At 35.8% G+C, this 25,162-nt stretch overlaps 7 protein-coding genes across 10 annotated transcripts; 2 read left to right on the forward strand and 5 right to left on the reverse strand.

Annotated features, from left to right (window-relative positions):
- Positions 1–4: 4 nt before the first annotated feature.
- On the reverse strand, positions 5–2,155 carry LOC110842503 (casein kinase I). 2 transcript variants are annotated; one of them, XM_022088253.2, is made up of 8 exons: positions 1,983–2,155; positions 1,686–1,860; positions 1,495–1,601; positions 1,242–1,425; positions 1,031–1,072; positions 784–920; positions 561–714; positions 5–475 (listed from the first exon to the last, which is right to left on the reverse strand). In XM_022088253.2, the coding sequence occupies exons 2-8, from the start codon at positions 1,818–1,820 to the stop codon at positions 230–232; spliced, it is 1,005 nt and encodes a 334-aa protein (XP_021943945.1). In that variant the 5' UTR covers positions 1,821–1,860; positions 1,983–2,155; the 3' UTR covers positions 5–229. The 2 variants fall into 2 exon arrangements, with proteins under 2 accessions (XP_021943945.1, XP_035706852.1); XM_035850959.1 differs by having other exon boundaries at positions 1,686–2,155.
- A 613-nt stretch (positions 2,156–2,768) lies between these two features.
- LOC110841843 (sodium-dependent phosphate transport protein 2B) lies at positions 2,769–7,659 on the reverse strand. 2 transcript variants are annotated; one of them, XM_022087541.2, is made up of 6 exons: positions 7,123–7,659; positions 4,811–5,173; positions 4,533–4,737; positions 3,578–4,448; positions 3,305–3,461; positions 2,769–3,216 (listed from the first exon to the last, which is right to left on the reverse strand). In XM_022087541.2, the coding sequence occupies exons 1-6, from the start codon at positions 7,234–7,236 to the stop codon at positions 2,959–2,961; spliced, it is 1,968 nt and encodes a 655-aa protein (XP_021943233.1). In that variant the 5' UTR covers positions 7,237–7,659; the 3' UTR covers positions 2,769–2,958. The 2 variants fall into 2 exon arrangements, with proteins under 2 accessions (XP_021943233.1, XP_021943234.1); XM_022087542.2 differs by lacking the exon at positions 7,123–7,659 and adding an exon at positions 5,265–5,559.
- Positions 7,660–12,169: 4,510 nt separating this feature from the next.
- LOC110841717 (putative uncharacterized protein DDB_G0283051) lies at positions 12,170–12,887 on the forward strand. Its single transcript, XM_022087414.2, has 2 exons — positions 12,170–12,317; positions 12,388–12,887. The coding sequence occupies exons 1-2, from the start codon at positions 12,198–12,200 to the stop codon at positions 12,721–12,723; spliced, it is 456 nt and encodes a 151-aa protein (XP_021943106.2). The 5' UTR covers positions 12,170–12,197; the 3' UTR covers positions 12,724–12,887.
- Positions 12,888–14,864: 1,977 nt separating this feature from the next.
- On the reverse strand, positions 14,865–18,843 carry LOC110841612 (glutamate-gated chloride channel alpha). 2 transcript variants are annotated; one of them, XM_035844471.1, is made up of 14 exons: positions 18,469–18,843; positions 17,999–18,374; positions 17,797–17,932; positions 17,617–17,725; positions 17,492–17,541; positions 17,396–17,428; positions 17,159–17,329; positions 16,922–17,088; positions 16,788–16,822; positions 16,584–16,688; positions 15,489–16,497; positions 15,303–15,389; positions 15,102–15,210; positions 14,865–15,019 (listed from the first exon to the last, which is right to left on the reverse strand). In XM_035844471.1, the coding sequence occupies exons 1-11, from the start codon at positions 18,522–18,524 to the stop codon at positions 16,092–16,094; spliced, it is 1,644 nt and encodes a 547-aa protein (XP_035700364.1). In that variant the 5' UTR covers positions 18,525–18,843; the 3' UTR covers positions 14,865–15,019; positions 15,102–15,210; positions 15,303–15,389; positions 15,489–16,091. The 2 variants fall into 2 exon arrangements, with proteins under 2 accessions (XP_035700364.1, XP_021942989.2); XM_022087297.2 differs by lacking the exon at positions 18,469–18,843 and having other exon boundaries at positions 17,797–17,903; positions 17,984–18,089.
- LOC110842244 lies at positions 15,010–15,585 on the reverse strand. Its single transcript, XM_022087958.2, has 4 exons — positions 15,489–15,585; positions 15,303–15,389; positions 15,102–15,210; positions 15,010–15,019 (listed from the first exon to the last, which is right to left on the reverse strand). The coding sequence occupies exons 1-4, from the start codon at positions 15,583–15,585 to the stop codon at positions 15,010–15,012; spliced, it is 303 nt and encodes a 100-aa protein (XP_021943650.1).
- Positions 18,844–19,010: 167 nt separating the features above from the next.
- LOC110853270 lies at positions 19,011–20,376 on the forward strand. The gene is made up of 4 exons (XM_022101525.2): positions 19,011–19,625; positions 19,700–19,748; positions 19,850–19,975; positions 20,034–20,376. The coding sequence occupies exons 1-4, from the start codon at positions 19,457–19,459 to the stop codon at positions 20,047–20,049; spliced, it is 360 nt and encodes a 119-aa protein (XP_021957217.1). The 5' UTR covers positions 19,011–19,456; the 3' UTR covers positions 20,050–20,376.
- Positions 20,377–20,800: 424 nt separating this feature from the next.
- On the reverse strand, positions 20,801–22,629 carry LOC110853258 (dehydrogenase/reductase SDR family member on chromosome X). The gene is made up of 5 exons (XM_022101514.2): positions 22,035–22,629; positions 21,793–21,954; positions 21,531–21,727; positions 21,343–21,442; positions 20,801–21,261 (listed from the first exon to the last, which is right to left on the reverse strand). Exons 1-5 carry the CDS (start codon positions 22,355–22,357, stop codon positions 21,054–21,056), a joined length of 990 nt encoding a protein of 329 aa, XP_021957206.1. The 5' UTR covers positions 22,358–22,629; the 3' UTR covers positions 20,801–21,053.
- Between the last annotated feature and the right edge of the window lie 2,533 nt (positions 22,630–25,162).

Raw genomic sequence — 25,162 nt, forward strand, 5'->3', positions numbered from 1 at the left:
AATATAAACGGTATTGACAATTTATTTTAAAAACAGTATCAAAGAAACTGTGTTCAAGTACTTAAAACCACACGAATTTAGTTCATTTAAAGTATAGAAATGATAATCTCCTTTGTAAACAAAATACTGTTACACTGTCAGTTAAATATACAACGTACACATGTTGTGACCATATTTAATAAGTTTCTCGTTTCATTCAGATCAATAAAGAGATTCTTTACTTGTTCGCTCAATTAGCAGCATATTTTGTAGTAGAAGATCCCGGTATTTGCGGTGGCAGAGATTTTGAGTTTGCAGATAGTTGAGCCAATGTCTTTTGTTTTAGCGATGTCCAGTCGAAATGGTTATCATATTCATATTCCTTGACTCGGCACAAAATTCGGAAACTTTGTCGAAGGTATATATAATCTGGGACTTCTTCAAAGCGAAGAGTACGACAATAATTCATGTACATTTCAAATTCTTGGGGAAGTTTCTGTTGAAAAAAATGGAATTTAATAAATAATATTTTAAAATGAAGGATAAAGATGATACGATGAAAATACGTTACAATTCCTTACCTTACAAAGGTCTTTTGTTGAAATTTGCATCTTCGCTTCAGTGATTTTCTCGTATTTCTGCTTCTGGTTAGATGCTTTTAGACCTTGCCATGGCAAGCGACCCATCAAAAAGTATATCATCACGTAACCAATTGCTTCCAAATCGTCCCGGCGACTGCAAAAATATCAAATTGATTATAATGCTACAAGACTGGAACACATGATGTGAGGCTGGTTCTATCACCTCTGCTCGTGTCCCTCATGAGCATTAATGGATGCGTAGCGAGCAGTACCCGTTAAACTTTTGTCACTTCGATGCGGAATGTGACGACCCGTAGATAAGCGATATTTCTTGGCGAGTCCAAAATCAATCAAGTATAGCTTTGGTACAAATCACAGAATACATATAATTACTTACTTAATGACAATTGTTTAAAGCATTTTTGAAAATAAGGTAGGTCTTTAACTAATGCATCGTATATTAGGCATACTTTGTTCGCGTATCTTCCAACGCCCATGAGAAAGTTATCCGGCTTGACATTGACAATTAGAAAAATAAAATAAGTTAGAGCCAAATCAACTTGTCACACACAACAAACGCAGATTTAGGATTACATTTGAGATATAGTGCATATTTGGAAAATTTTGTGGGTCATTGTATATATATTTAAGGTAAAATAAATAAACAAATAGTCATAAAACCTTTATATCTCGATGGATAAAGTTTTTCATATGCAGAAATTCTACCCGTGCAAGCATTTGATCAACTAACATCAGAACCGTTTTGAGCGAGAATTTACGAGAGCAATAGTTGAATAAATCCTCCAATGAAGGACCAAGTAGCTCCATAACCAAAATATTATAGTCAGGATTCCGTCCATACCAACTATTAACAAAAACAGTCATTCAATTATTTCAAAATTCAAAATTTTATACTTCGACAAGAAGTACTTACCGAGTGTTTGGAATTCCCACACCCCCTTGCAATAGTTTGTACAATTTGCTTTCATAGAGCAGCTGAGGGTGACTAGTCATACGTCGTTCGATTTTAACTGCCACTTCCTGAAGTAGTAAATGACTCCCAGTTAACCCCAGCTTATTTCAGCTGTTTAGGAAAATGTAAAAAACCGAAATTGTCGCACTCACCTCTCCGGTTTTGATATCCAACCCTAGGTAAATATCCCCGAATGATCCAGAGCCGATTTTCCTCACGAGACGGTAATGGTCACCCACGATATCAATTGATGGTTTAGGTCTCGGCAGAGGCTTGGACTGAGCCATTTTTATAAAACCGCTTGCAATTAATATATATCTACCACAACTTCAGAACAAACAGATTTGCATTTTAATGATGGACTATATTGTAATTATATTGTAATAAACGGAACTTAACAAAATTTTAATTTATGAAATAATTTTATTCTAGAAGTGTTATGTTATTACTTTGCCGCACTGTACTGACTTTCAGCAGTAGTCCTCTAGACCCTTAGTCTAGTTTACAACGAGACAAGTTATCAATTACTAATTATTCTTGAAGATTAATTTTTTAATCGAGTCGAGAAAGAGAAAAAATTTTGATGGGTTCAAGTTCAACGGAGCGAATCGACCGAGATTTTCTAGCGGCTTCTTTTTTTTGCATTGTGCCCCGCAAGTTTAAACTTTGCTGAAAACCTTTGTTCTTTAGGTTGTTTTTGCATAGCAATAATTTTTAGACTATATTTAGATTTAATTTAAAACTTATTTGTAATTATGATTGACAAACCCTGGATATCACGGATGGAAGTCTGAAATTGTATATGTTTATAGTGAAATGGTATAATATCTTAATAATATATAAGCCATATTTGTTTAATTTATAAACTGTTATTAAATTAATGAGTCCACCTACCTGAGACTTCATTACAAAAGTTAAATCTTGTACTTCAAGTAATTCCAAAATTCGAATTATTCGAAATGAGAGTCATGTCAATAGTAATGATCTGCAGTGGTAAAAGTTGTATGCATTATTTTTTCATGTATATTTTATTCATTATGATACTGTAATGTACACTGTACACTGTAATGAGTTTTATGATTATTTTAACTTAAAACTCAATAGTCTCAACGAGTGTATATGTATGTATATGCACATACATATGCTGATGTACGTACTTACATTGTATGAAAATAGTAAGTAAATATGAAATAGAGTTTGTGCGAAATTAAGTATAATACACGCATACTTACTACTTTGTTTTAGCTGGGGATATATAAAATTCTTTATTATAGTATGCGTCCATAATACATGAATATGTACATACATATTGTTTTAGCTTTGTATACTTATTTATTTAAAATATGATTATACAATTTACCATAATTAAATAATTTAGTTAGGATTCGAAATATTCAAGTATAAAAAATGTTGCATTTGATCTTGTTACTCTGAAGAAAAGGCGAGATTAACATTCCCACCTGTTGCATGACTATTGTTTTCGCCAACCCCCCTCCTGTCCACCTTCTCGTCAGACATGGTCAACTCGGTGTCACGATTATTCCTACTCGGGTCCACGTTCTTTTCTTTCAATTTTTTACAACAAGCGAATTGTGTAAAAATAGCGTCATATGGGGCTAAACTACGGAACCAGATGGGTAACCATTTCCAACTTAACAAGAATCCGGGCAAAAGACTCGGCCTCTGTAATAAATAATGTGGAACCATTAGCCCATAAGTTGCATGTCACCTTTTACCAGATAATAATAATGACGTAATCACACTTTCGTACCTTAGCTCGGAGGAGATTCACTAATAATACGAAGAGAAAAATGGAGACAATAAATCCCGCAGCGACAATGACGTACGCCGTCCCAGCAAATGATAATCCCATGAAGACCCCGGGAAGGAATACGAACATTGCAACCATATACACGATAGCGAACCATCTAAGAAAATGATTATGTAATTAGTTTGTTTGTTAAGAATTACGTAATTAATAAATTCGAGTAATGAAAATCTTTTGGAGTGGTATATATTTAAATACATCTCAACTTTAACTTACCTATATTTTGCGGTCGTATCTCCCAAAAATTTCGACATTGCGATCGGCCATCTTAGAAAAGGGATGGGGTAAAAGATGAGAATGCCGGTTACATTGAAAAGGAGATGACAAAGAGCTATTTGCATCGAAGGCTTGAATGTGTCCCCTTCCACAGCCATTGATGCCAATAGCGCCGTCGTTGTCGTGCCGATATTGGAACCAAGTGTGAGTGGGTACACCCTTTCCACGGTGAGAACACCCAACCCCACGAGGGGCGTTAAGGCAGAGGTGAAAACGGAACTGGACTGAACCAAAAATGTCATAACTGCTCCAACCAAAATTGCAATGTATCCCGTAATCCAAGGAACATAAGGAATTTTAGCGTTAAGTGTTTTCTTGATGATGAGCGCAATCTGCCCTTGAAGGACAGAGTTGAGGATTTTCACAATTAGGATGAGACACAGGCAGAGGACAACGAGCGACACGACCAAAATGATGGCACCAGCGGCTGCGTCGGAAAGTGACGTTCCGTGAAACAGAAAAGAACAAGGTTCTTTGCCGGACGGCAGGGCTGTTGTCGTTTCGACATCTTGAAACAGTGGAAATGATGCGGCTGCCGCTTTTGCTTGGAAATCTTCCATGTATGAAGATACCATGGGGGCTTGTTTGGAAGACGATTTCTTCACCTTGCACAGATCCTTGATGAGGGAAGAATTTTCATGCTTTGTACAGTCTGGTTTGGCCCAACACTCCAGAACTTCCTTATCGATTTGTACGATTAGATTGACGAATGGCTTTGTAATTTTTCCTAGCAGTTCAATTTCTCCCCCACCAGAACTGTTTGTGGGGATGAGCGAGTCCATGATAGCAGTCGTGACGTGGTACAGATAATCTGAAAAATGGAAACATGTTAGTCTGAATATGAAATTTTGTTCTGTTCAAGTTGCAAATAAACTCATTGCATATGTCCACTTACTCGTAGTCACTTCCACAATTAACAATGTAATAACTGTCAACCAGTTGAACATGTCATGCACCGTGGCTCCAGCAAAGGCACGTCTAAATTGATTCCTATCCCCTGCCTGGGTCAAAGAGACGATCGTATTCGTGATCGAAGTGCCGATGTTGGCCCCCATGATGATAGGGATAGCTTGCTTGACGTCAAGAAACGAGGCAGACACCTGTTTTAGGGATACATAGAAATTTGTAAATAATAAATAAACCGTTATGAAAGAGGCAAAGTATTTTAAGTACCATCGAAACGATGATGGATGTAGATGTCGACGAGGATTGGACCATCACAGTTGTTAAAATGCCCACCATGACTCCTACGACAGGGTTTTTTAAAGCAGGCGAATCCCTGAAAATGTCCCCAGTCGTGCGACCCCCCACGATCCGGAAGCCAAGCGAAAGCAGGTCGAGAGAGCAGACGAAGAAATAAAGGAGACACATGAGACCGATCGCTTTTAGCACTCCGATGACCACTCTTTTTCTCTTTTCCGCGGGGGTCAGTTCGTTCCAGGGTGCGCCAAAGGTTTGCGGGGACGCGATGCTCCATGGGTCGAGGGTGGAGGAGGTCGTCGAAGGCTGGTGTTTCCCATTTGTTGGCGGTGCATTCTGTAATAACGGGTAAGACGAATTTTTAAGGTATTGTTAACATTGCAAACCAATATGAAATAACTTTGCAACTTTTCGTATGAAATCTTACAAACTGTGTGACTGTGTAAAATGATTTTGTCATTTTGTAAAAATTTTACTAGGTTTAATTTATTTGTAAAATACTCGTGGTTTCGGTAAAAATGCTAACTCTGATGTTATGCTATGTGTACATTAGTCATGTTCACAACTGTTTAAACTTTGAACTAGTAAATTTGTGCGAAAATTTCGTATAGAGTTTTGTGCCAATTGATATTTTTGAATTAGCACTATTCGCTATTACTGACTAGAAAGCTGAACAATGGATGATGTTCTACTATGACCAAGTACTAACACAAACTAAATGCCAGGTCGAATGTTTAATAAATATTTGCAGAAGACCAAACCAGTCACCATTATCATCTCAATACATTACATCCCATGTTTGTGAGCCTATATTGTTGCCGAGATTTAACAATGCACCATGCATCAGCACAGCTTCCTTCCCCTTAATCGTGAATCAACTTTTGTATATTTGTTTTTTACTGGTTGCGAATTTCCAATGAATGAATAAATTAAGTGGTGATTGCCTTACACCACTGCAAAAAACAAGTACGGGTTATTGGTATGAGTCATGATTTTGCATGCATGTCAATATATGTCCACTTTTCCCTATTACATGTTATGTACATGTGTTAGTGTTCAATTCATAATTTTTCCACCTGCAGATTTACCAACCGCCGCAGGCTACTATTAAACTACACAATTACATTTCTTATTATTACAGACTTGCAATGTCACTGTCAGATCATTTAATCGACAATGGCATACTTTTTTGCAACACTTTTTTTCATTTCACCTCTCCATTTTCATGAGTTTTATCCAGACTAAATATTTGCAACCTTTCCAGTCTTTCTGTTGATATTGAGCAGTTAGGGAATTGGGCCAACATATCAACAAAGGATTCACTACATGCCATCATCATTAGTGGGGTTAAAATTTAGTACGAACGGGGAGAGCGACTACATGTTTCTGTCAACATATTATGGGAAGGGAACAATGGATAAATAACTTCCATTCCAACCGGATTTTACTCACAAACTTCATGAATCATTTCGCATACAGTAGTGGTAAGGACTGCGAAAATAAGCAGACAAGGAAGGTCATACATGCTGTAGCGTGTCCTGGATATTAGAATGTACGAGATTGGATTGGATTACATAAATGAATGGACAGAGGATACGGACAGGTGTGGAAGTGAAAAATAGCTATTTATTTGCATGGCTAATATGCATGCGGCTGTACTAATAATAGTCTGCGTAGACTGCTTCGTGCTACTTTACTGTGAATTTTTGGCAAATTGTTGGAGGATTCCTGCATGAATTCCACGATTCATGGAACATTAAAGGTGAAATTGGACATGCATGCCTGGAATTAATGAGTTAACTTTGCAGAGCAGAAGGATGAGTATGAGATACAAAAGTTACACTTTTACTACTCAAAAGATCACGTGGGGCATGTGTGAATTTTTTTAACAGGATCGACAATCAGTCCATCAATCGGGTGGTAGACAGTTGATTGATATTATTGAGTTCTTTAAACGTAATGATTTGGCAATCGCAATGTGCGATAATGACGATACACAATGTACTGTCTGCCGATTACTGTCTGCATGGGGGGGCAAAAGTCAGAGCGTGCAATTTAATAAATGGATGCCATGAAAAACGAATAAGGTAAAGAAGCGTACAATTGTCCTAAAGTTTAGAATTTGCGAATGCCAATACTTGGAACTGGACATTGTCCGTGATTGCAAAAATTGAAACAATGATGACACTTTTTGCCCAGCCAATTAACATATTATGCAACTCATCCTTTACCACATATGTAAACGACGCCTATGAAATTGATCTGGTCGTAAAATGTGTACATACCTCAATCACCAGTGCAGTCGGGTAATCAAGTCCGGCTGTCAGCATGTCGTTATGATCCTTTTCATGGTTCCCAACCTCAATTTTTGTTGACGAAGGCGTTCCTGCGCTGCCCATCTTCGTTTATTTATTCGATGTTCTTGGAAGTCTTTGTTATGTTTACTGTTGAACACGTATTGCTTGCTGTGGTTTATGTTATTATTTACGGTGGATTAAAAAATAAATAGTCAATAAATGAAATATTGAAATAAGTTGTACAAAAAAGTTTAACTGGAAAACTGCGTTAATTAATTATGTATGTATGTCTTTGTTTCTCTCGTTTTTCCCTGCCTCAACTGCAGACGGCTGCAGTGCTGCTATAAAACAGCGTTTCTGAGATAGTTAAAAAAGTATTTAGTTTGATTAGAGAAAATTAAAAAATTAGACATTATTTTAAATGCAGAATTTTAAAGTTAAGAAATTTAACTTTAATGGAAAGGGTTTTCTGGAAAACGTGGTATGTAGCAACGGAAAGCTTTCTGAGCGTGTGAATGAAGGAGGTATATCCGACCAACCTCTTTTTATATTGTTTTGGAGCAGACTTGATCGATTCAATGAATTGTTCTTATCAGTCTGGCGCGATTGGTGGTGGCATAACGTACGTACATATTTATGCAGAAGTGGAAGTAGTGGTAGTGTCATGTCGGTCTTTATAATATTTCTAGGGATTGATCAGCAAGGTGTTTTTTACCTGGATTGGATTTTGATAATGAAATGCAACGTCAATTATACAACAGTTTTGCAGTTATGCCTGAACATGATATGCTACATTCGGGCTTCTCATGCTCCAACTATTTTCATATGCGAAAGTCACTCACATGATTTTACACTCATTCATATCTCTGCTGAGGATTGCACTTTGTGAGAATCTTTATCATTATAAAGATTGTGCATTGTAATTTACCATTTACATATTTAGTAAAGTACAAACAGTTAAAATGGCTTAAAAACTACAATAGTGGTAATTATCTAATGATAGCATTCCTTATTTATACGACAATGCGTATCCATGAAAGGTATCACAAATTATGAGGCTCGGTTCAAACAATGACTGACTAAAACTGATGTCGGAACGTGTTATGCGCATACATTTTAATTAGATGGAGATAATTTATTGAACTTTGTAATAAACTTAGAAGTAAATCAATCTCATTATAGTCAATACACGTGATTTATAACATGGTTGAGGATGAGTCAAGCCAGATTAACTTGACAGCGGGCATATGTATTATGTATGTATCTAAATAACTGGAATTATCCGGAAATGTGTGCACATTTGTTTCATGTAGAATTTATAAGCAATGTTAATTGGTCGGATTTTTACTTTTAGGAAAAATCTTATTCCAAGAATATGCATACCTCTACTTCCTATCACTAAATATTTATGTAGTTACATCAATAAATAGAACATCCTATTGTTTTACAGATTTAAGCATAGCCTCAAACACAGGCAAATACACCTTGGAGTTTCTAACTTAAGAATTTAAATTCGGCGAAAACCAATTAATTTTGACAATTGTGTGGGAAAGTTTACAATATTGCTAATTGTAAAGCTGATAAGTTTTGACGCTATTGGCGGTGAATTATATAAATGAATTGAACTGATTGATACAGTTACGTTGCCATTATAGGCTCAAGTGCCTATATGTGTACTATAGGAAGAAGAACATGGTAAAAATGCACACTACATACACATCAACCAGATCAATCAGTGTTAATTGACTTGAAACATTTTGATGACTTGGCGCAAAAAAAGAAGGCGATTGGCTACAAATTGCCACTCCTCTTTGCGGGTTCAATGTGAACATGAAAAGGACAGACGGCTTAATCATACTTTCCGTGAGAAATACTTCAATAGGTACGTACATCATGGTTGCATAAACGATTTCTTACTGGACATTGGACACATGAGACTGGATGAATCAGGAAAATGTATAGTTATGCAACTACTTGTGCGCTAAAATTAGGTACTGTCTACGCGTGTACTGCAGACAACAATTACATGATTTATGCGACATTAGCGATAAGAAAAATAAAGTTCAAATTGAGGTAAACGGTCAGATTACCAATGTGAACTTGGGGAATGATGAGCCTGGGAGATTTTGTACATTAATATTAACAGCACTTTGAGATTATAGCAAATCCTTTTCAAGTAAAATCCCCAGTTTACGAGTAGTACATGGATTAAGGCAAATTTGCATTTAAAATTGATGACGATAGCTCTGTTACAAAAAGTAATAAAAGGGTTCCACGTGGTTTATTCGTGTGATGATTTTTTCTGCACAATCTGCAATGCTTTGCATTAATTGAAGAGTCATTTCACAAAACAATTGAATCTATCTAACCGAAATAAAAGTATGTTTAAATTCATAATAAAAAATCCGCAAATCCCCACGAACTGCATTCATGTCGTGGCGTGTGATTCCCCTCGTGCTTAGAAATCTGGTCATACTATTGTGCATATTTATGTATATGCATGCAAGTAGTTGTTGTACTTTGTCCATCACATTGACATCAGCAACTATTTATCCGAGAACACAGGATCGCTGATAGTGACAATTTTTATCAAACAATTAAAACTTGTCCTTTGCTCCGTCTCTCTCCCACGTGAAGTTTGCGTGCTGTTTTAGTAGAGGATTCCTTTGTTGTGCATTTGTGAGATGCAGAGCGCAATTAAACTGAACAAATATCCGCGAATGCGTTGTGGATAACGTCCTGTCCGATAATCCATCAGATTTTGTAAAACTGTAAATATTTTCATTTCAGAGAACACTCTATTTTCATGCAAAACATGTTTTTGGTTTGTACTAATTATAACTACTTATTCCTGGAATGGAACTGCGAACTATGAGGAACAAGGTTATGAATTTTGAAAGGTCAATCAACATCCACAGGTAAATAAATAGAGTTGGACAACACGCACAATTATGTACATTTACCTGGACATTAATTTACAAATAATTTTGCAATACAAAAGTGCATATTGAAGGTGCATTTTGTGCTATCTCTGTTTTTGTCAATTTCATCCCTCCCATGGTACCCACCCATGTTGGGGACATCGGAAATACGACGGCAAACAAATGAGATAGCTCATAATGCAAATTCTACGACGATACCCGAAGAATTTGCTAAAGCTGTATACATGAAACATTACAAGCAACAAGGCATTAAAAATATTGCGTAGACGACAAAAGCTGGGAGTGAGTGGGAGGAGGATAAGGTGTTGGGAAATAAAAGTTGGTTAGTTGGTACTGGTCCGAGATAGAATAGAATAGAATCGTGGAACAGGAAAGCTCGTCGTTTTATACCCCTCGTTTGACGTCAAGAGTGAGCCTTATCTGAAATTGGGACTTTACAAGTGCACATTTAATGCTTTGATCTTATCTCAAGTGGTTAAATAATATTTTATTGTGTAGAATAAGATGATTTAATATTATAAACTAGATAATAGTCACACGCCGTCTGCATGGTTTGACATTTTTAGAGTAGTTGGGCTTATGTATGGGGTTAAAAAACTAAATGTGTGTGTAGTGCATCATTCATGCACACGTCGACAGGATATGCTAAACACCTTTACTCATGAGTATTATACTTGAAGTGAGTTAGTTATGTGCTGTGCGAATGGAGCTAAACTCACGAGAAACCCTAGTCTCAGCACAAGGTACTTCAGGAGGCCGTAGGTTTAAGCTCCACCCGCACAGTACATAACTCGTTCACTTTATGTATAGTTAGTTAAAGTAATAGTTAGTTATGTACATATTTACATATTAGTTGTGACTCATTTATGTATGTATAACGTGCAAGTAAATAACTATAATATTGCGAATAATAAAAGATGAAAATAAATTCGTAAATTTTCACTTTCTTCGATTAACGAGTTTTTGAAGGTTATGGTCTTTTAATTCTCGACTCCTTTATGGTCAGCTTATCCGACATCTTTCTTGATAATCTTGCAAACCTCACATATATACTATTAAACTCTGTGGTATGCATACATATATGTATGCATACCACAGAGTTTAATAGTATAATATAGTTTAATAATAATATAGTTTAATATGTATAGTATACTACACATATACATATTATTATGTGCATAAAAGATGAAGTTAGCGATTTTATTTTCGTACTTTTTCAGAACGGCATTGTACATAATTATTCAAGTTTGAATATTATTCGAATATCTAGTTTTGCTGAAATAGTTCGATTTTGGTAGCGCAATGGACAATACTTGGAGTCAAATTTAGAAAAATGCAAATTCATTTTCAGCAAAGTCACAATTAAAGGTGACAAAAATAAGTACACGGTGATTTTAAACTCCATACATGAAAAATATTTTTACCAATTATATCAATATGCATACCTGTTCAATTAAACTTAAAGCTTATAACGCAAAATGCATGTATATGTACATCGACGAAAAAGCAAAGCAAAATACTTTCATTTTTTTACTGAATTGTCACAAATATTGCAAAATTAGTATTATTTCATAACTAAGAAGTAAGATGGTCAACTGATGCTCCTTCAGGTTAAGCTTAGTTTTAAAGCCCGCAAATATTTACTTTGAAAAAAAAACTATACTTTTTGTTGTGCTTGGCATACCTTGAGTACCCTTGAAATTCTCAAAATCAAAATACTTTGCAGGTCAGCGTATGTGCATGAGTATGTAGTGTCGTCCACTTTTTGGAGGGCACAATTATTTGCCATGAACAAAAAAAGATACATTTGAGGTAACCATAATCCAGAAAATATTAAGAAATGTATCTGTAACCACATAATTAGAGGATGACGTTCTAATATATGTACTAATGATGATTTCTCTAATTATAAAAAGCTAATCGTAAGTGTAAAATACACCCTCAAATGGACGGTGGACGGAGGCAGAGCAATTAAAATGAACTTAACTTAATTACTACTATCTGCATGTATGTGAGATATGGGTACTTTACCTGGAAATGGATTAAAGAACTGTGTAACATCATGCGGAAGTTCACTTTAACAGAATCAGGATATTCGATTTTTGTATAAATTGACAACAAATGCTGCGCTCAGACAACAATCATCATAAGTTTGTCTTGAGCAAAACTTTCCAACTATATTGTTTCTATCACGTTATCACAAAGTTAAGAAATAAAAAAATGAAGGTTATCCTTTTAACGGTACGAACACAAACATTTCTAGAGAGTTTATTTTAGTTTGGTTTTTAAATTTATTTGATTGACATTTCAGGTTTTTGCAGCCTTGTTGGTAGCAGTAGTAACTGCATCAAAGTCCAAAGATCATGCCCATGGAAGCGACGTGGAGAAACTTCCCCCAAAAGTGTCCACGCCCGCCCCGTCCCCCAACAGCTCTTATGTCGCCCATAGTCGTGAAGAAAGAAGATTCGGTAGTAGGGGTAACAATAACAACAACAACAATAATAATGGGGGTGGTCGAGGAAATAATAACAACAACAATAACAACAATGGGGGTGGTCGTGGAGGAAATAATAACAACAATAACAACAACAATGGGGGTGGTCGTAGGGGCAACAATAACAACAACAACAACAATAACGGTCGCTGATCGTCGTTTTAAACCTACACAAATTCATGTGGATAATTGCAGTTAGTTGAATGATGATGGATCGGATATGTGGCTGTCATTATGCATATTTTTCATCTTTATTTATTTACATATTTTCAAACATATTCTAAATTAGAATTTAATAAAAAGTTTTATGAGCAGTGTTGATTGGCTTAAACGTAGTTATTGAAATTGTAGGAACCCATCTGATAACTAAAAATTACATTGTGAATACAAGGTAGTCAATATTTAGTTTAGAAGCGTAAGAAATTCTATCATCCTACAGAAAACAACTATTTGTCAAAAACACAATCAAAATGCGCACGCCAAGACCTGGGTTCAACAACAACGGACAATCAAAGTCTTTCATGAAGTTTCATGTATGTATACTTAATACGATTTTGGTGAGATCAACTCGGTCTGATAGTTTGATGACTATCAGACTAGTATATATTCTTGCATTTTAATTAGTGCAATAATTTGAGGTTGTGGTGGAATAATTTGATAAACATGCAGTGCAGTACCATGTATTTAGTTTAAGGCTGAAAGCTTATTATTATAATTCATCTTTTCGAATTTTGATACACGTTAAAAAAATCCGAAAAAATGCATTCTTAGAGCTATTTATCTACTTGACGAGTTGGTCTATGGTCCAACTATCTGTATGTACATAGGTCACAAAAAGAGCTGGGTTGAACATAGTATGAGCTGCCATTTAAAAGTATTTATTGTTACCTTGTCATAGGTACACACTACACACATATTTCATCGCAAAAAGAGATCATTATTTGCAAAAGGTTTACGGGAAATAAATGAAATTAGCCTATTCCATTGGTGTACCTTGGCCCACTTATTTGAGCACCTTGGTAGTAATTGACGGACTACACTTATAATTTGTCCGGTAAAAAATGTTTATCACAACACAGCCGTGGTTATAACCAATGTACACATAGGTACGTACATACGTATAATGCACTGCTGTGGATAAGTGGATAAGCATACAGCTGGTCCACACCCTAATAGAATGTTGGATAAGACAGCCAATCGTAAAATATTGTAGTGTGCAATACTTAATATTTGTATATTATGTAATTTTGTATTTACTATTACAGCCGGAAATTTATATTTAATTAAGTTTACAGAGAAAGTCCTTCCCGATAGCCTGAGGTATGGAAAAAATAATGTTTATGCATCTTGTATTGCATAATCGTGAGTGAGTGAGCAATGATCAAAATAGAGAACAAATTAAATTATTTATACAAATTGTGAAATAGATGGAGGATTGGGTTTTCATTCGGGACACTATAATTGGATGGATGCTAGTCGTAGGAGGCATCTTATTTTCCGGTTTCCTGACCTTACTTGCCTCAGCAGCATTAATTGTGACGAGCTGGATGAGTGGAAAGTTCACGCGTCCAGCGGCCCTTGTTTTTAATAGCATGACATCACCAGTCTTCAGCATCGTAAAATTATTTTGTGACGCCGTTTGCTAAATATATTTATCTATGTACGTGAATGTGTAAAACTGCGTTCGATATAGATGTACTTACGAGTAGAATAAATTAAATGTATATGTAGGTATGAATATATGTACAAATAGATGCCAATGAAACGCACCATGTCGATGAATATTGGTGTACGCATTCAAAAGGGAAATTGCAATGAAAAAATGTACTTGAAATTTCAAATGATGTTTTGAACTAAATTTTACACTTTATAAAGGTAGTCAAGGTTAACGATTATGTGGATTATAAATAATCACTTGCGATTATAAACCGGAACTGTGAGTGGACAGATTAATGTATTTATTAGAACTTGATTTTATTTTTTGCAGCAACGAAAATGTGCAAGTCAATTGCATTCATGGCGCTGCCGCTTCTATTTAAAAGTTTCTTCTAAAATACTATAATAGTCGACTATAATCCATAATAATCCTGTATGTAGACGATCAATTTTTTTATAACAAATAATGTAATCGTCCATGGAGAATTTTTACCCGATTAAATTCAAGAATCGATCCATATACACAATCCCCAAACTTGACTACAGTAAACTGTAAGCTAAATAGTAAACTATCCCTTGTGTACTATGATTTTTTTAATGTTCCATGAAACATAATAAACACGGTATAAAATCATAAAGACAATTAATTAAGACTCTTTATTGAACAATAGCACCAATTGGTTGAATACACTGAGCAAATATATCATATTATTAATAATAAATACATATATCATCCTCGGTCTCTGTGGATGCGGATGACTCCCGAAGTCCCCACTTGATATTTTATCCATAACTAGAATTATACAAACGCACTGTTAGTGTTTTATCCATCAGTTGTGTGTGAAATAATTAGGAGAATTTCAATAAAAACTTACATTCCAAGCCCAGAGCTTCCAGAACTAGCACTTGCGCTAGCTGCAGCATTTGATTGACTCAGCCCGAATCCCCCACCAGGATAGTATCCTCCTGGATAACCTCCGTATCCTAATTATAAAAATATACGTAATTATTTCATTAGCTAGATAGCTAATTTGATAATCCAATAATCGATGATAAGCAAATGAATAAATTCTCACCGCCGTAATATCCACCGTAACCAGGATAGAAATACCTAGCTTTCCGCAAGCTGGGAACAAGTGGCGATGGCTTCGAGGAGTCCACATCTTAAAAAAATCAAATTATCCGATCAGTTTTACATATATTTTCTTAAAAACAAAATTCGTTCTACGAATTCAACGCATATACATATGCAAGCAACTTACCACCAATTGAGACCATTTTTGAGTCCTGTGGAAATGAGATGGCAGACACTATCAACGCTACGATAAGCAGGGAGATGAAACTGGTTCGGGAATTCATTTTGGTAAGAAATACAAATTGTTTGGTGAAACTTTAATGTTATTCGATGAGAAATTGTAGCTTGCTCGTGTCTGGTTTATATTTCAATGATGCGAGAGAAAAGTTGATGTTGCTCTTTTATACCTGAAGGATCTGGTACTTAAAGGGTATTTTTTGACATACTGTAAGGTTGCAACGTTTTTGTGGAAATTCCATAAAAAAAGGATAGGAAAGTAAAAAAAAATATTCCTTTCAAGAGGACAGGATTTTCCAAACAGAAATAGACAAGTTTGTTACCACATATGCCCTTAAATGCATGCATTGATAAACAAAGGGTTACTAAAAATGACCCTGTGTGCAGTGCGCTTTAAGCGGAGATAAAAATAAAATGCCCAATTGTTGAGCTGGGAAATCCTAGGAGACTTACATGCATATAAAAAAAAACACTGTGAAAATACCCATCTAATTTTAGTTTATTGAACCTGGTTACTTCTGTAGTGGGTAAATTTAAACCGTGCGTCAATTAATTAATGCACCAGGCCAAAAACCCTTCGTAATGTGTCTCTTGACGCGGGATGATAAATGTCCGAATTAAATAGAAGGGCTGCGTCTTCAATGAGATAGCGATAATAGTGAAAGTACGGCTTTTGCATGGTCTCGGTGTCATCGTCCTCAACAGCATTGAATTCTTGAGTCGGGTTCCAGTCAAAATAATTGGAAAATGTCAAAAGCCACCACCAATAAACAACTACGAAGGTCACGAAGGCCAGCGCAAATACAAAGAAAGCATAATATTTTGTAAATCGTAAAAGTAGGCTATATTTCCTTTTAACTTCTACTATGGAGGACGGGGGTGGTTGATCTCCGTGACGAGATACACTTTTGTCCTCATCGTCATCAGAGTTTTTATTTTTCTTTGCCTTGTTCTTCATCCTGGAATGAGAATGATAAAAATGCACGACTTCAAACATTGCATTTCACTCTGGTTTATCTAATTAAAAAACATTTGTGTATCTCACCAAAAAATGGATGTGAACAACAGCAGTGAAACAAACACAACGAAAATGCAAAACACCATCCATTTATCGATGCCCATAGAATATGAAACCGAGGGTGCTTGTTCTCTGCAAACATGAATTGTTACTGTTTTAATACAATGCATTGAATTATTGAGACATTTTAATATACTAAAGTTTTTTGTTGTATTGATGAGCATTAATTACCGTACTGCGGCGAACATTGCTGTCAAGGTTAGTACCTATTACAGCCGGAAATTTATATTTTACTCAAGTTTAAAGAGAAAGTCATTCCCGATAGTCTGAGGTATGGAAAAATAATGTTTATGTATCTTGTATACCGTTGTCATCGAAATGCCAATCCGAGCTTCAACCATGCTTGCGGGTAGGAGAAAACATAACCAGGTCATTAAAACAAGGAGTATGCTTGGTAGATACGTTTGTACCAAATGATACGAGATTTTTCGTCTAGCTTTGATAGTGAATGTTAAGGCAGAATAGTTTCCTCCTTCGTGGTGTAACAATTAAAATGATATATGTAAAACCACGATGGAGGTTTTAAAGTTACTAGAACATACTTCGGTAAGGATCAAAAGTTTCCTCAACAAATAGTTTGTTGCTTCCATTTACAGCGATTCTGGGCCAAACTGATTCAATTAGTAGGTCGAAATTAGGGTGTCCTGTATCTCGAAGAAATACAGCATTCGGAGTTTCCCAAAATAGTTTTAATCGATTTTGCTTGTAACTAACTGAAGAATTAGAAAGATTTAAATTATTATGCAAATATCGTAAATATGTTGCTTTTGAAAACTTACAGCTTCTCAAGTTATATGTGCAGATTTGTGTGTCTGCCGGGGTAATAATGAAATTAGTAAGCATTCATGAAAGTAAGTATTCATTACGAATATCACCTGCTGGATAGTAATGAAATTCCATTGAGCAATCCAATTTTAACCTTGTTCTGTATCAAGACAAGCGTATAATTCCAGTTTGATAATTTTTTAGACTTATTTATTTGCTTAATTTATCGGTTAACCTTTCTGAGAATGCGATTTGTGCGTCTTTCAAGTTATTTGTGTTGAATAAAACTTTTACAGTTTTTTGAGTTGCCTCGGCCGCATCTTTTTCCTGGGATGGCGTCCCATCTTGAAAGTGCAAAATATTCACGCTACAAAATAATATAACCGAAAAGCTTAGGATTGTATTTCTACCAAACCGAAGAAAATATCAGGTTTCCAAATCTTATCCAGTGCTTCTGATCCAAGCGTGACATTTTTTAAAGGACCCGTTATCCGCTTGGATATTTTATAGTCGAGCCATCTCCTGGAGAAATGTGCATCAATTGTAATTTGCTGCAGTAATTAGAAAAAATGCGTATTACAATTTGTTTGTAGATTCTTTACTTGTCCATTACTTACTCCCCCTTGTTCATCAATATCTGATACTGATGTGATAAACAGGGAAACAAAGACCGGGATGAATTGGGAGCTGTCTACGACAGGAAGTTGATATGGGACATAGGTCGAAGGTAGCAGAACAGACAAATCTGCTTGAAAATTTTCTTCCTCTTCGTCTTCAAAGTTAAATTTAGGATCGGGTGCTTCTGTCGTTGGTGTGGTCGTTGGGTCGGTGCTCATCGTTGTAGAACCAACGGGTAGCGTTGGAGACTCGTCTGAAGTCGTACCTATTGGAATGTCGTTTGACGGGGAAGTAGCAACAATGGGATTAGCCGTAGTCGTAGTCGTTGAATTTGGCAAAGTTGGTGAGGTTGGTGCAATTGAAGTGTTTTGAGCTCTGACAAATTAAGCAAATATTAGAAATTAGGGTTATGAATATATTTACAGGATCACAGAGATTGAGAGGATTAAATACAAGATATTTTTCTCACTTTAAAGCTCCAACCAGGGTTATGATAAACCAAAATGTGGAAAGTAAATTTGTCATTTTTATTTCAATCGTGGTACACTAATACTCTTATCCAGTCAATAAGGGATCAATTGCCAGCACCAAAAGGAAATGAACACACAATAACTATTTATCATTAATCAGCTCCTCTTGAGTAATCAAGAAAAAAAATAATCTCTGCAGATTTGCAATTAAGATGCCACGCTTAACATTTAAACCAGCACATTGTAGTTTTCATGAATTTGAATACAATGATCATCATGAAAAAGTTATGAAACGTTTTTTTTGCAAACTATAGATAAATTGTTATTATGATAACTTTTAGTTCGCATGCTATACTATTCTTCAATCTCCAGGTCCTCCATTACTGAAGAAATATCTACATTCGTGCAGAGTATTTATGTCATGCATAAATATATATCAATTTTTCAACTGCATTTGACCATTAACAGCCCAAAATTCCGAACATATCTACATACATAATTCACAGCTTGGCTGAAAGTTGGTTAGTTGATCATGAAATTCAAGGTGAACAAGACTATCAATGCACACCTTATGTACGCCTCACTAACATAAATTGTGGATAATCTGCAACCTGTTCCTAGTTTTCTTACTTAATTACTCTTTAAGATAAATCATAGACTGCTAATTATTGAAGCATTGAATAGTTTACTGAATGCATAACATTGTTGTTCTTGGAGTAATATTTCAAATTATTTAACCGTATTTAACTAGTCCAGTTGATTCAATAATCTTGTTATTTTTGGCCATGCAATTTCGAAAATTAGAAATGAGGCTAGTGAAAATAAGTTTACCGAAAATGGTAATTTTTGCAATAACTACTGTTTTATTTTTCTCTCTTCCTGGAAATATTTTATCCCGTCCTGACTACGGATTCTCAACGTATTGTCAACCGTGCATTTCTCCCTGTGCAAAACATCCCGAAAAGAATTACTATTTTTGTAATACTTATGATTGGACATGGGAGAACAAAGTGTGGACTTGGGACTACTGTTCACTGTCAGAAAATTCAGACCACATTGGAAGAAATTGCTCATCAGCTTGTGCCTATCATGGTGAAGGTTATCAGTGGTGCACAAGTGATGAAGACTGGGGTTATTGTTCGGGACCGTTTTGCGTGTAAAACAAATTAATGTTTTCATTATTTGCATATGCATGTACATGTAAATTTGCTGTGTCTTCTGCATTTTAAGCTCCCAAGCGACCGAATTACCAGACTACGGTTACTCTACCTACTGCCAGGTTAAAATAAATAATTAATTGTGCTGAATTTCGTTAGATGTTAGATATTTTGTAATCGTTTTGTATGTAATGTTTAACTATTTATTTGTTAATTTTGCCAGTCATGTATTACACCCTGCCAGCAGACAAAGTCTCAAAATTACTGGTGTGGAACTAGGAAATGGAAATTTGACAATAAAACTTGGACATGGGATTACTGCTCTCCAAATAGTGGGGTCGACTTTCAGGTTTGTTACTTAATTTGCTTAATTATACATATTTTATGAGAATATGTATTGTTTTCAGGGGAGTAGATGCTTAGGAATATGCAAATTCAGAAACGGACTCAAGTACCAATCGTGCCCAACTGAAAAACAGGGTGGAAAGGGATATTGTACTGGAAAAGGCAATGTGTTGTGTGACTTTTTGCCAAAGTTTGATTGATGAACGTTACAAAATGGTTCCTGCTTGGTGAAATCATTTTTTTCACTTAAAGTGACAGCACATCTGGAAATTTATTTAGTCATGCACACATGCGTACATTTATTTATAAATAAAATGCCAATAAGCACAATTAAACATGTACATATTTGCTAAAAATGTAATGGACTGATTTTGTGTTAACAAATAAATCCTCATTATTATTATATATTTCTATATGCATCTACAATGAAATATTATGGAGTATTCATTACGAGTTCGCATGCTCACATCTCAGCTCAAGTTCGCAAAAGATTTTTCAACCCAATTTTTCAGACATTTTTTACGAGCTTCTAAAAACCCGAACAAAGTTTAAAATCTCAAAAATAATAAAATCAAGAAACAGAAATAACTTTGACTTGAGTTGTTGAACCAATTGGCTTGAGTAACTTTTCAAATCACAATAAGGATTTTATACGCAATTGTTCTGCTTTTTCTGCTTTGTGGATGAAGCACACAATTTTGTCTCAAACAGAAAGACAGAAACAGCAGAGGAGAAGTATAGTTATGTAATATTCAGGGTTGCATGATTCGTTGTAGAATTTAGGACTTTTCTCCAATTAGAAGGTGTAATAAATCAAGGAGGATCACAATCTTAAGAAGATTTAGATTTTAATTAATACGTACCTAAAATGTCCAGTCAATGAATATAACACAATTGAAAGTATTCAAACATATAAATAATAACCAAAAACCTGAACGCTCACTAATTTCATTGTATTGATAAAAAATATTTACATAACGTATGATTAACTAAATAATTTGTCAAACAAGCATTTGCTTAATGGCTTGTTGAAGGAGTTGCATAAAACTTGCATATCGTGCGAATGGGGTTGCATTCTGCCTCTAATTGTAAACCACCTTTGTCAATTCTTCGGAAACTTTCCATAGTTGTTCAGCTGCTGTGACGTCTTTTGCATTTTTGGGTATCTCCAACTTGGTCACGTTTCCGCTTGCCCCCATTAAACCCCCAGGACCGTAATACTCGCCCCCCTTTACAGTAGGACACGTCGCCGCACAGAGGGAGGGATGAGACCCAACTGCTGCTTCTTGCCTGTTGGTAGAAAATTAACGTTGTTCAAAATAAATTAAATAAATCACGTTGAAATGAGTTAATTAAAATAGTCAAACTTGCCCAAGAAATGGAAGGACAGCGACACCAATGAATTTTGAAAATAGAGTATCTCGTTTGGCAGTCATTTCCGTCTTGACGAGGCCAGGATGGACGACGATGGCTGTGGAATAATTCAGGAAGACAAAATCATTACCGAAACATTATGACTTTTCATTTAGTGTATATTTGTTTAGCTTCAGTCCACACACCAGAAATTCCCCACCCATTCGCATCACTTTTTCGCTGGAGCTCAACGGTGAATAGCATATTTGCGAGTTTTGACTGTGCATACAATTTGTGTCCCGGATACTTTTTCCGCTCTGTTTGGAAATCTTCGAAATCCAGCGGTTGACAATGTTCTGCCATTGCACTGGAGACGGTAACAACACGTGGGGCTGTGCTGCGTCTAAAATTTATGAAATAATTAAAATGCATGGCATGACAATGACTTTGACAAGTCATGAATTTTACTTGAGAGATGGGAGAAGTTGTCCCGTGACGGCGAAAGTCCCCAACTGATTTGTCCCCATGACAGATTCAAATCCATCAATTGTTGTTTGTCTCGTGGGTGGTGCAGATATTCCGGCATTGTTAATTAAGATGTCCAGAGCGAGCTCTTTAGCGTTGAAATTTCTGGAGATTAAAAATTGATTTACATTTTCAAACTATATTTTTATCGGTCAAACAATGAACACATTTTTTAGACGACTTGCTTTGCAAATTCCTCAATAGAGGCCATACTGCCGAGCTCTGCCTGGAGAAAAGAGACCGTTCCGGCTGATGGAATCAATTTTATTGCATTTTTGATTTTTTCCACTGCCTCATTTCCTCTTTCTTCACTTCTTCCCACGACAAAGACTTGTGCGCCGGATTGGACCAGTGCAATCGCAGTTTCGTACCCAATTCCACCGGTGCCACCAGTTACCATGCAAACTTTTCCGGTCAGGTCGGGAATATCAGTTCGCGCCCACGGCTTATTGGACGTTTTGGAACCCTTCGGCGACGACGAACTTGGCCCAACAGCTGCGGCTGCCATGTTCAAATGATTACTTTATAGCAACTTTTGAACCTAAAGCTAATTTCGAAAGCTAAATAAGAAAACGGGCAGCTGCTCCTTTTCGTCACGGGTGAAGAGTAGCAAATATGTTACTGGGTTTACTTTGTGGTGACGAGGAATAATGCCCAGTCACTTTTGTGGGGAAGGAAATATCTACAAAAAATGACCAGATAAAAAACTGGTCACATGCAAAGTTAGTCAGTCTGGGCAATAATTGGAGAGAGGATGTAGTTTGCGTCGGGATCGTGCGTCGTGGTTAATGATGTATCCGTATCCAACTGGACAAAGAGAACCACGAAATACGTAAATATACAAAAACCTGTTGCTCCATGCATAAAAGTGTATCCAAAGGATGTTAACATAGGTTTGGTTGGGCTACAAATGAAATGCAGTAATGCAGGCATAATACAATTCTATTCTGCTTTGAGCAAAAGAGAGAAAGTGATTATTGATTTTATGCACACACGTATGACATAAATGTATGTCCAGATATTGGACAAAAATGAGACTCATCACATTATCTTGCAATCAAGTTGGATTCAAGTTCAATTTCAATAATTACTCCCTTTCCTCTACAGTACCTATCCTAGTAAACCTGACATGCCAGCCCTAACTATACCTTTCCTTGTAGTTGTTGATGTCAGTATCTATCCCTGTCTTGGTATTGGAAACGATGTGGCTCACATATCATATACCGCAGACGTAAAAGATTGAACAGAACAGAACAGGATAAAAATAACCATTGCACAGTTAATGGTGTCAAATTAACAATATGTCATTATTACTATAAATACTTAATAATAATTTTCCACTAAGCGACGGATGTTTCATTCACTCACATTAGATTTCCATACATAATTAATATAGTTACACGTATTTGTCAAATAACAGTGATCAAAGTACCCTAAAGTTGCCTTCACATGAAAGTTATCTTCACATGCGGTTTAAAATTTTAAACCCGAATAACATTTTTAGTCTTTAACGTATGATTACACTGGTTTTACAAACAGATAATATGACAGCAAATTTAGACAGATTTCAAGATGTTGCATGGATTATTTGTATTTTAACAAAACAGAAATTTAAATTTTATACAATTCGTATTCCTTGATGATGCGAATATGTATATATTTATTTAATCCCTCATGTTTAGTTATGAATCATATAACTTATGACGCAAGAATGTACAGCTATATCGATGCAAATGAGCTTATGTTTACGAGAAGCCTGTCCAGCACTCGTTAAAAAATTGGCACATCTAAAACAAATCGTGTTGGAGTAGCAGATATTATGCGAGATACGCGTCAAGTTTTGCGTGTTGCGTCGATGGCTTAAGCTGCATATATAAACATGTTCCGAACATGCGAAAATAAGTCAACATCCTAAACAGGACCAAGCCAAATATAAATTGAGGCAACAGAATTCATTAATATCTAATGCATATATTAAATACAATCAAAAACCCGTAAATATTATTGTGATTATACAGCAACTTGTTTTAAAGTGCTAATTATTCGCAGAACATTATGGTTAATCGAAAATAACTACGGGCTGGAGTTGTTCCTAAACCTCGTTTCACTTTTGATGGGGCCACGTTCAAAAGCTGCCTTCCAATAGTAATCTTACGGGCAGATGGTTTTGGCGCCAGAAATTCCGGCCAAATTACTTGTGACATGCCCTTTAGTATTTTGATGCACTTATGTATTTATTTATCCATGCATGTAGGTATATGCCGGATGCGGAATTTACAAACCGACACAATGTGTGAAGATTGTGGAAGGTAAAAAACTAAAATGGCACGCGTGCTTAGTTTGTTGTTTCATTTCCTCGGAAAATGAACGTACGTAGGAAATTCAGGTTCATGCCTATGACTATTTATGTTGAATAATTTTATGAATAATTTTATTGTTCTCTTATTCTTCGAGGAGGTATATAAATAGATGAAATCAAACAGAGTTAATTGAGGCATTGACAAGATTTACAAAATAATTCAACAAACTGAAAAAATATTTTATTTTTCAATTTATATAAAGTCGTTGGTGTAAAATTATTTTGGTTAGAATTATAACATTATGCATTCCATAAAAATAGTAATCATTGTAGTCCTCGCTAGTTTGTCTTCATTTCTCTTGAGTGACGCTACTGCAAGTAAGTTGTTCTCTATTTTCACTAAACGGTAATCTTTTTTAACTTTTACTCTACTCCACAAGCCTGGTGTCTGGTGCCAAGAAAATGCAACAATGGGACTTACGATGCTTTGAGTAATCCATTTGGGAGCTTGGCCTGCACAACGGCTTGTCAACAAGTTTGCGGATATGGTTCGACCGGCCTGTGTCAATCGTTTGAAGGAACAACGGAACTTTTAGGTCCCAAGAATGATGCCCGTCCAACTTCTGCCACTTGTCAGTGCAGCCCTGCAGCTAACATGCTTTGCAAAGCGAATGTGACAAGCTTGGAACTTTCAACAGCGAATTTATTCATATTTCCAACAACGTGGTGCGCTTCTTGCAATGCGACAGGTGTCACAAATTGCTTCTTTGACCCTGCCAAATATCGGTTTAGATGCGACTGTGTCTACTCGGGATTTAAGCCATAAATCATGCTTTTATGTTATTGGACTCTCAGATATGCATTTATTTATTTATATGTAGTAAATTATTACAATTTATAATGTCAGTGCACATGCATGTATGTATTACTGTACCCGACGAGCCAAGAACTGAAAGTTTTGTAGACAATGGGTAATCAAATATCTGTACACTTTAAGTCCAGATATGGCAAATT

The sequence above is a fragment of the Folsomia candida genome, unplaced genomic scaffold, assembly GCF_002217175.1.
Source record: "Folsomia candida strain VU population unplaced genomic scaffold, ASM221717v1 Fcan01_Sc001, whole genome shotgun sequence".
NCBI classification, from domain to species: Eukaryota; Metazoa; Arthropoda; class Collembola; order Entomobryomorpha; family Isotomidae; genus Folsomia; species Folsomia candida.

Bases quoted from the DNA above. Each gene is read 5' to 3' on its own strand.
- LOC110841612 (XM_035844471.1), bottom strand. From the start codon at position 18,524: ATGACAAATTTACTTTCCACATTTTGGTTTATCATAACCCTGGTTGGA. The intron at 17,542-17,616 runs GTTAACCGATAA...GTCTTGATACAG, and splicing joins CAAATCGCATTCTCAGAAAG to AACAAGGTTAAAATTGGATT. The intron at 17,429-17,491 runs GTGATATTCGTA...TTACCCCGGCAG, and splicing joins ATTTCATTACTATCCAGCAG to ACACACAAATCTGCACATAT.
- LOC110853270 (XM_022101525.2), top strand. From the start codon at position 19,457: ATGATTGGACATGGGAGAACAAAGTGTGGACTTGGGACTACTGTTCAC. The intron at 19,626-19,699 runs GTAAAACAAATT...CTGCATTTTAAG, and splicing joins TGTTCGGGACCGTTTTGCGT to CTCCCAAGCGACCGAATTAC. The intron at 19,749-19,849 runs GTTAAAATAAAT...TAATTTTGCCAG, and splicing joins GTTACTCTACCTACTGCCAG to TCATGTATTACACCCTGCCA.
- LOC110842244 (XM_022087958.2), bottom strand. From the start codon at position 15,585: ATGAATTCCCGAACCAGTTTCATCTCCCTGCTTATCGTAGCGTTGATA. The intron at 15,390-15,488 runs GTAAGTTGCTTG...GATTTTTTTAAG, and splicing joins AAAAATGGTCTCAATTGGTG to ATGTGGACTCCTCGAAGCCA. The intron at 15,211-15,302 runs GTGAGAATTTAT...TTTTATAATTAG, and splicing joins TTACGGTGGATATTACGGCG to GATACGGAGGTTATCCAGGA.
- LOC110842503 (XM_022088253.2), bottom strand. From the start codon at position 1,820: ATGGCTCAGTCCAAGCCTCTGCCGAGACCTAAACCATCAATTGATATC. The intron at 1,426-1,494 runs GTAAGTACTTCT...TTTTGTTAATAG, and splicing joins GTGGGAATTCCAAACACTCG to TTGGTATGGACGGAATCCTG. The intron at 1,073-1,241 runs GTTTTATGACTA...GTCAATGTCAAG, and splicing joins TTATCCATCGAGATATAAAG to CCGGATAACTTTCTCATGGG.
- LOC110841717 (XM_022087414.2), top strand. From the start codon at position 12,198: ATGCTGCGCTCAGACAACAATCATCATAAGTTTGTCTTGAGCAAAACT. The intron at 12,318-12,387 runs GTACGAACACAA...TTGACATTTCAG, and splicing joins TGAAGGTTATCCTTTTAACG to GTTTTTGCAGCCTTGTTGGT.
- LOC110853258 (XM_022101514.2), bottom strand. From the start codon at position 22,357: ATGGCAGCCGCAGCTGTTGGGCCAAGTTCGTCGTCGCCGAAGGGTTCC. The intron at 21,443-21,530 runs GTGTGTGGACTG...ATTATTCCACAG, and splicing joins GAATGGGTGGGGAATTTCTG to CCATCGTCGTCCATCCTGGC. The intron at 21,262-21,342 runs GCAAGTTTGACT...TTCTACCAACAG, and splicing joins GCTGTCCTTCCATTTCTTGG to GCAAGAAGCAGCAGTTGGGT.
- LOC110841843 (XM_022087541.2), bottom strand. From the start codon at position 7,236: ATGGGCAGCGCAGGAACGCCTTCGTCAACAAAAATTGAGGTTGGGAAC. The intron at 5,174-7,122 runs GTATGTACACAT...CCGTTATTACAG, and splicing joins CGACTGCACTGGTGATTGAG to AATGCACCGCCAACAAATGG. The intron at 4,738-4,810 runs GTACTTAAAATA...TCCCTAAAACAG, and splicing joins CATCCATCATCGTTTCGATG to GTGTCTGCCTCGTTTCTTGA.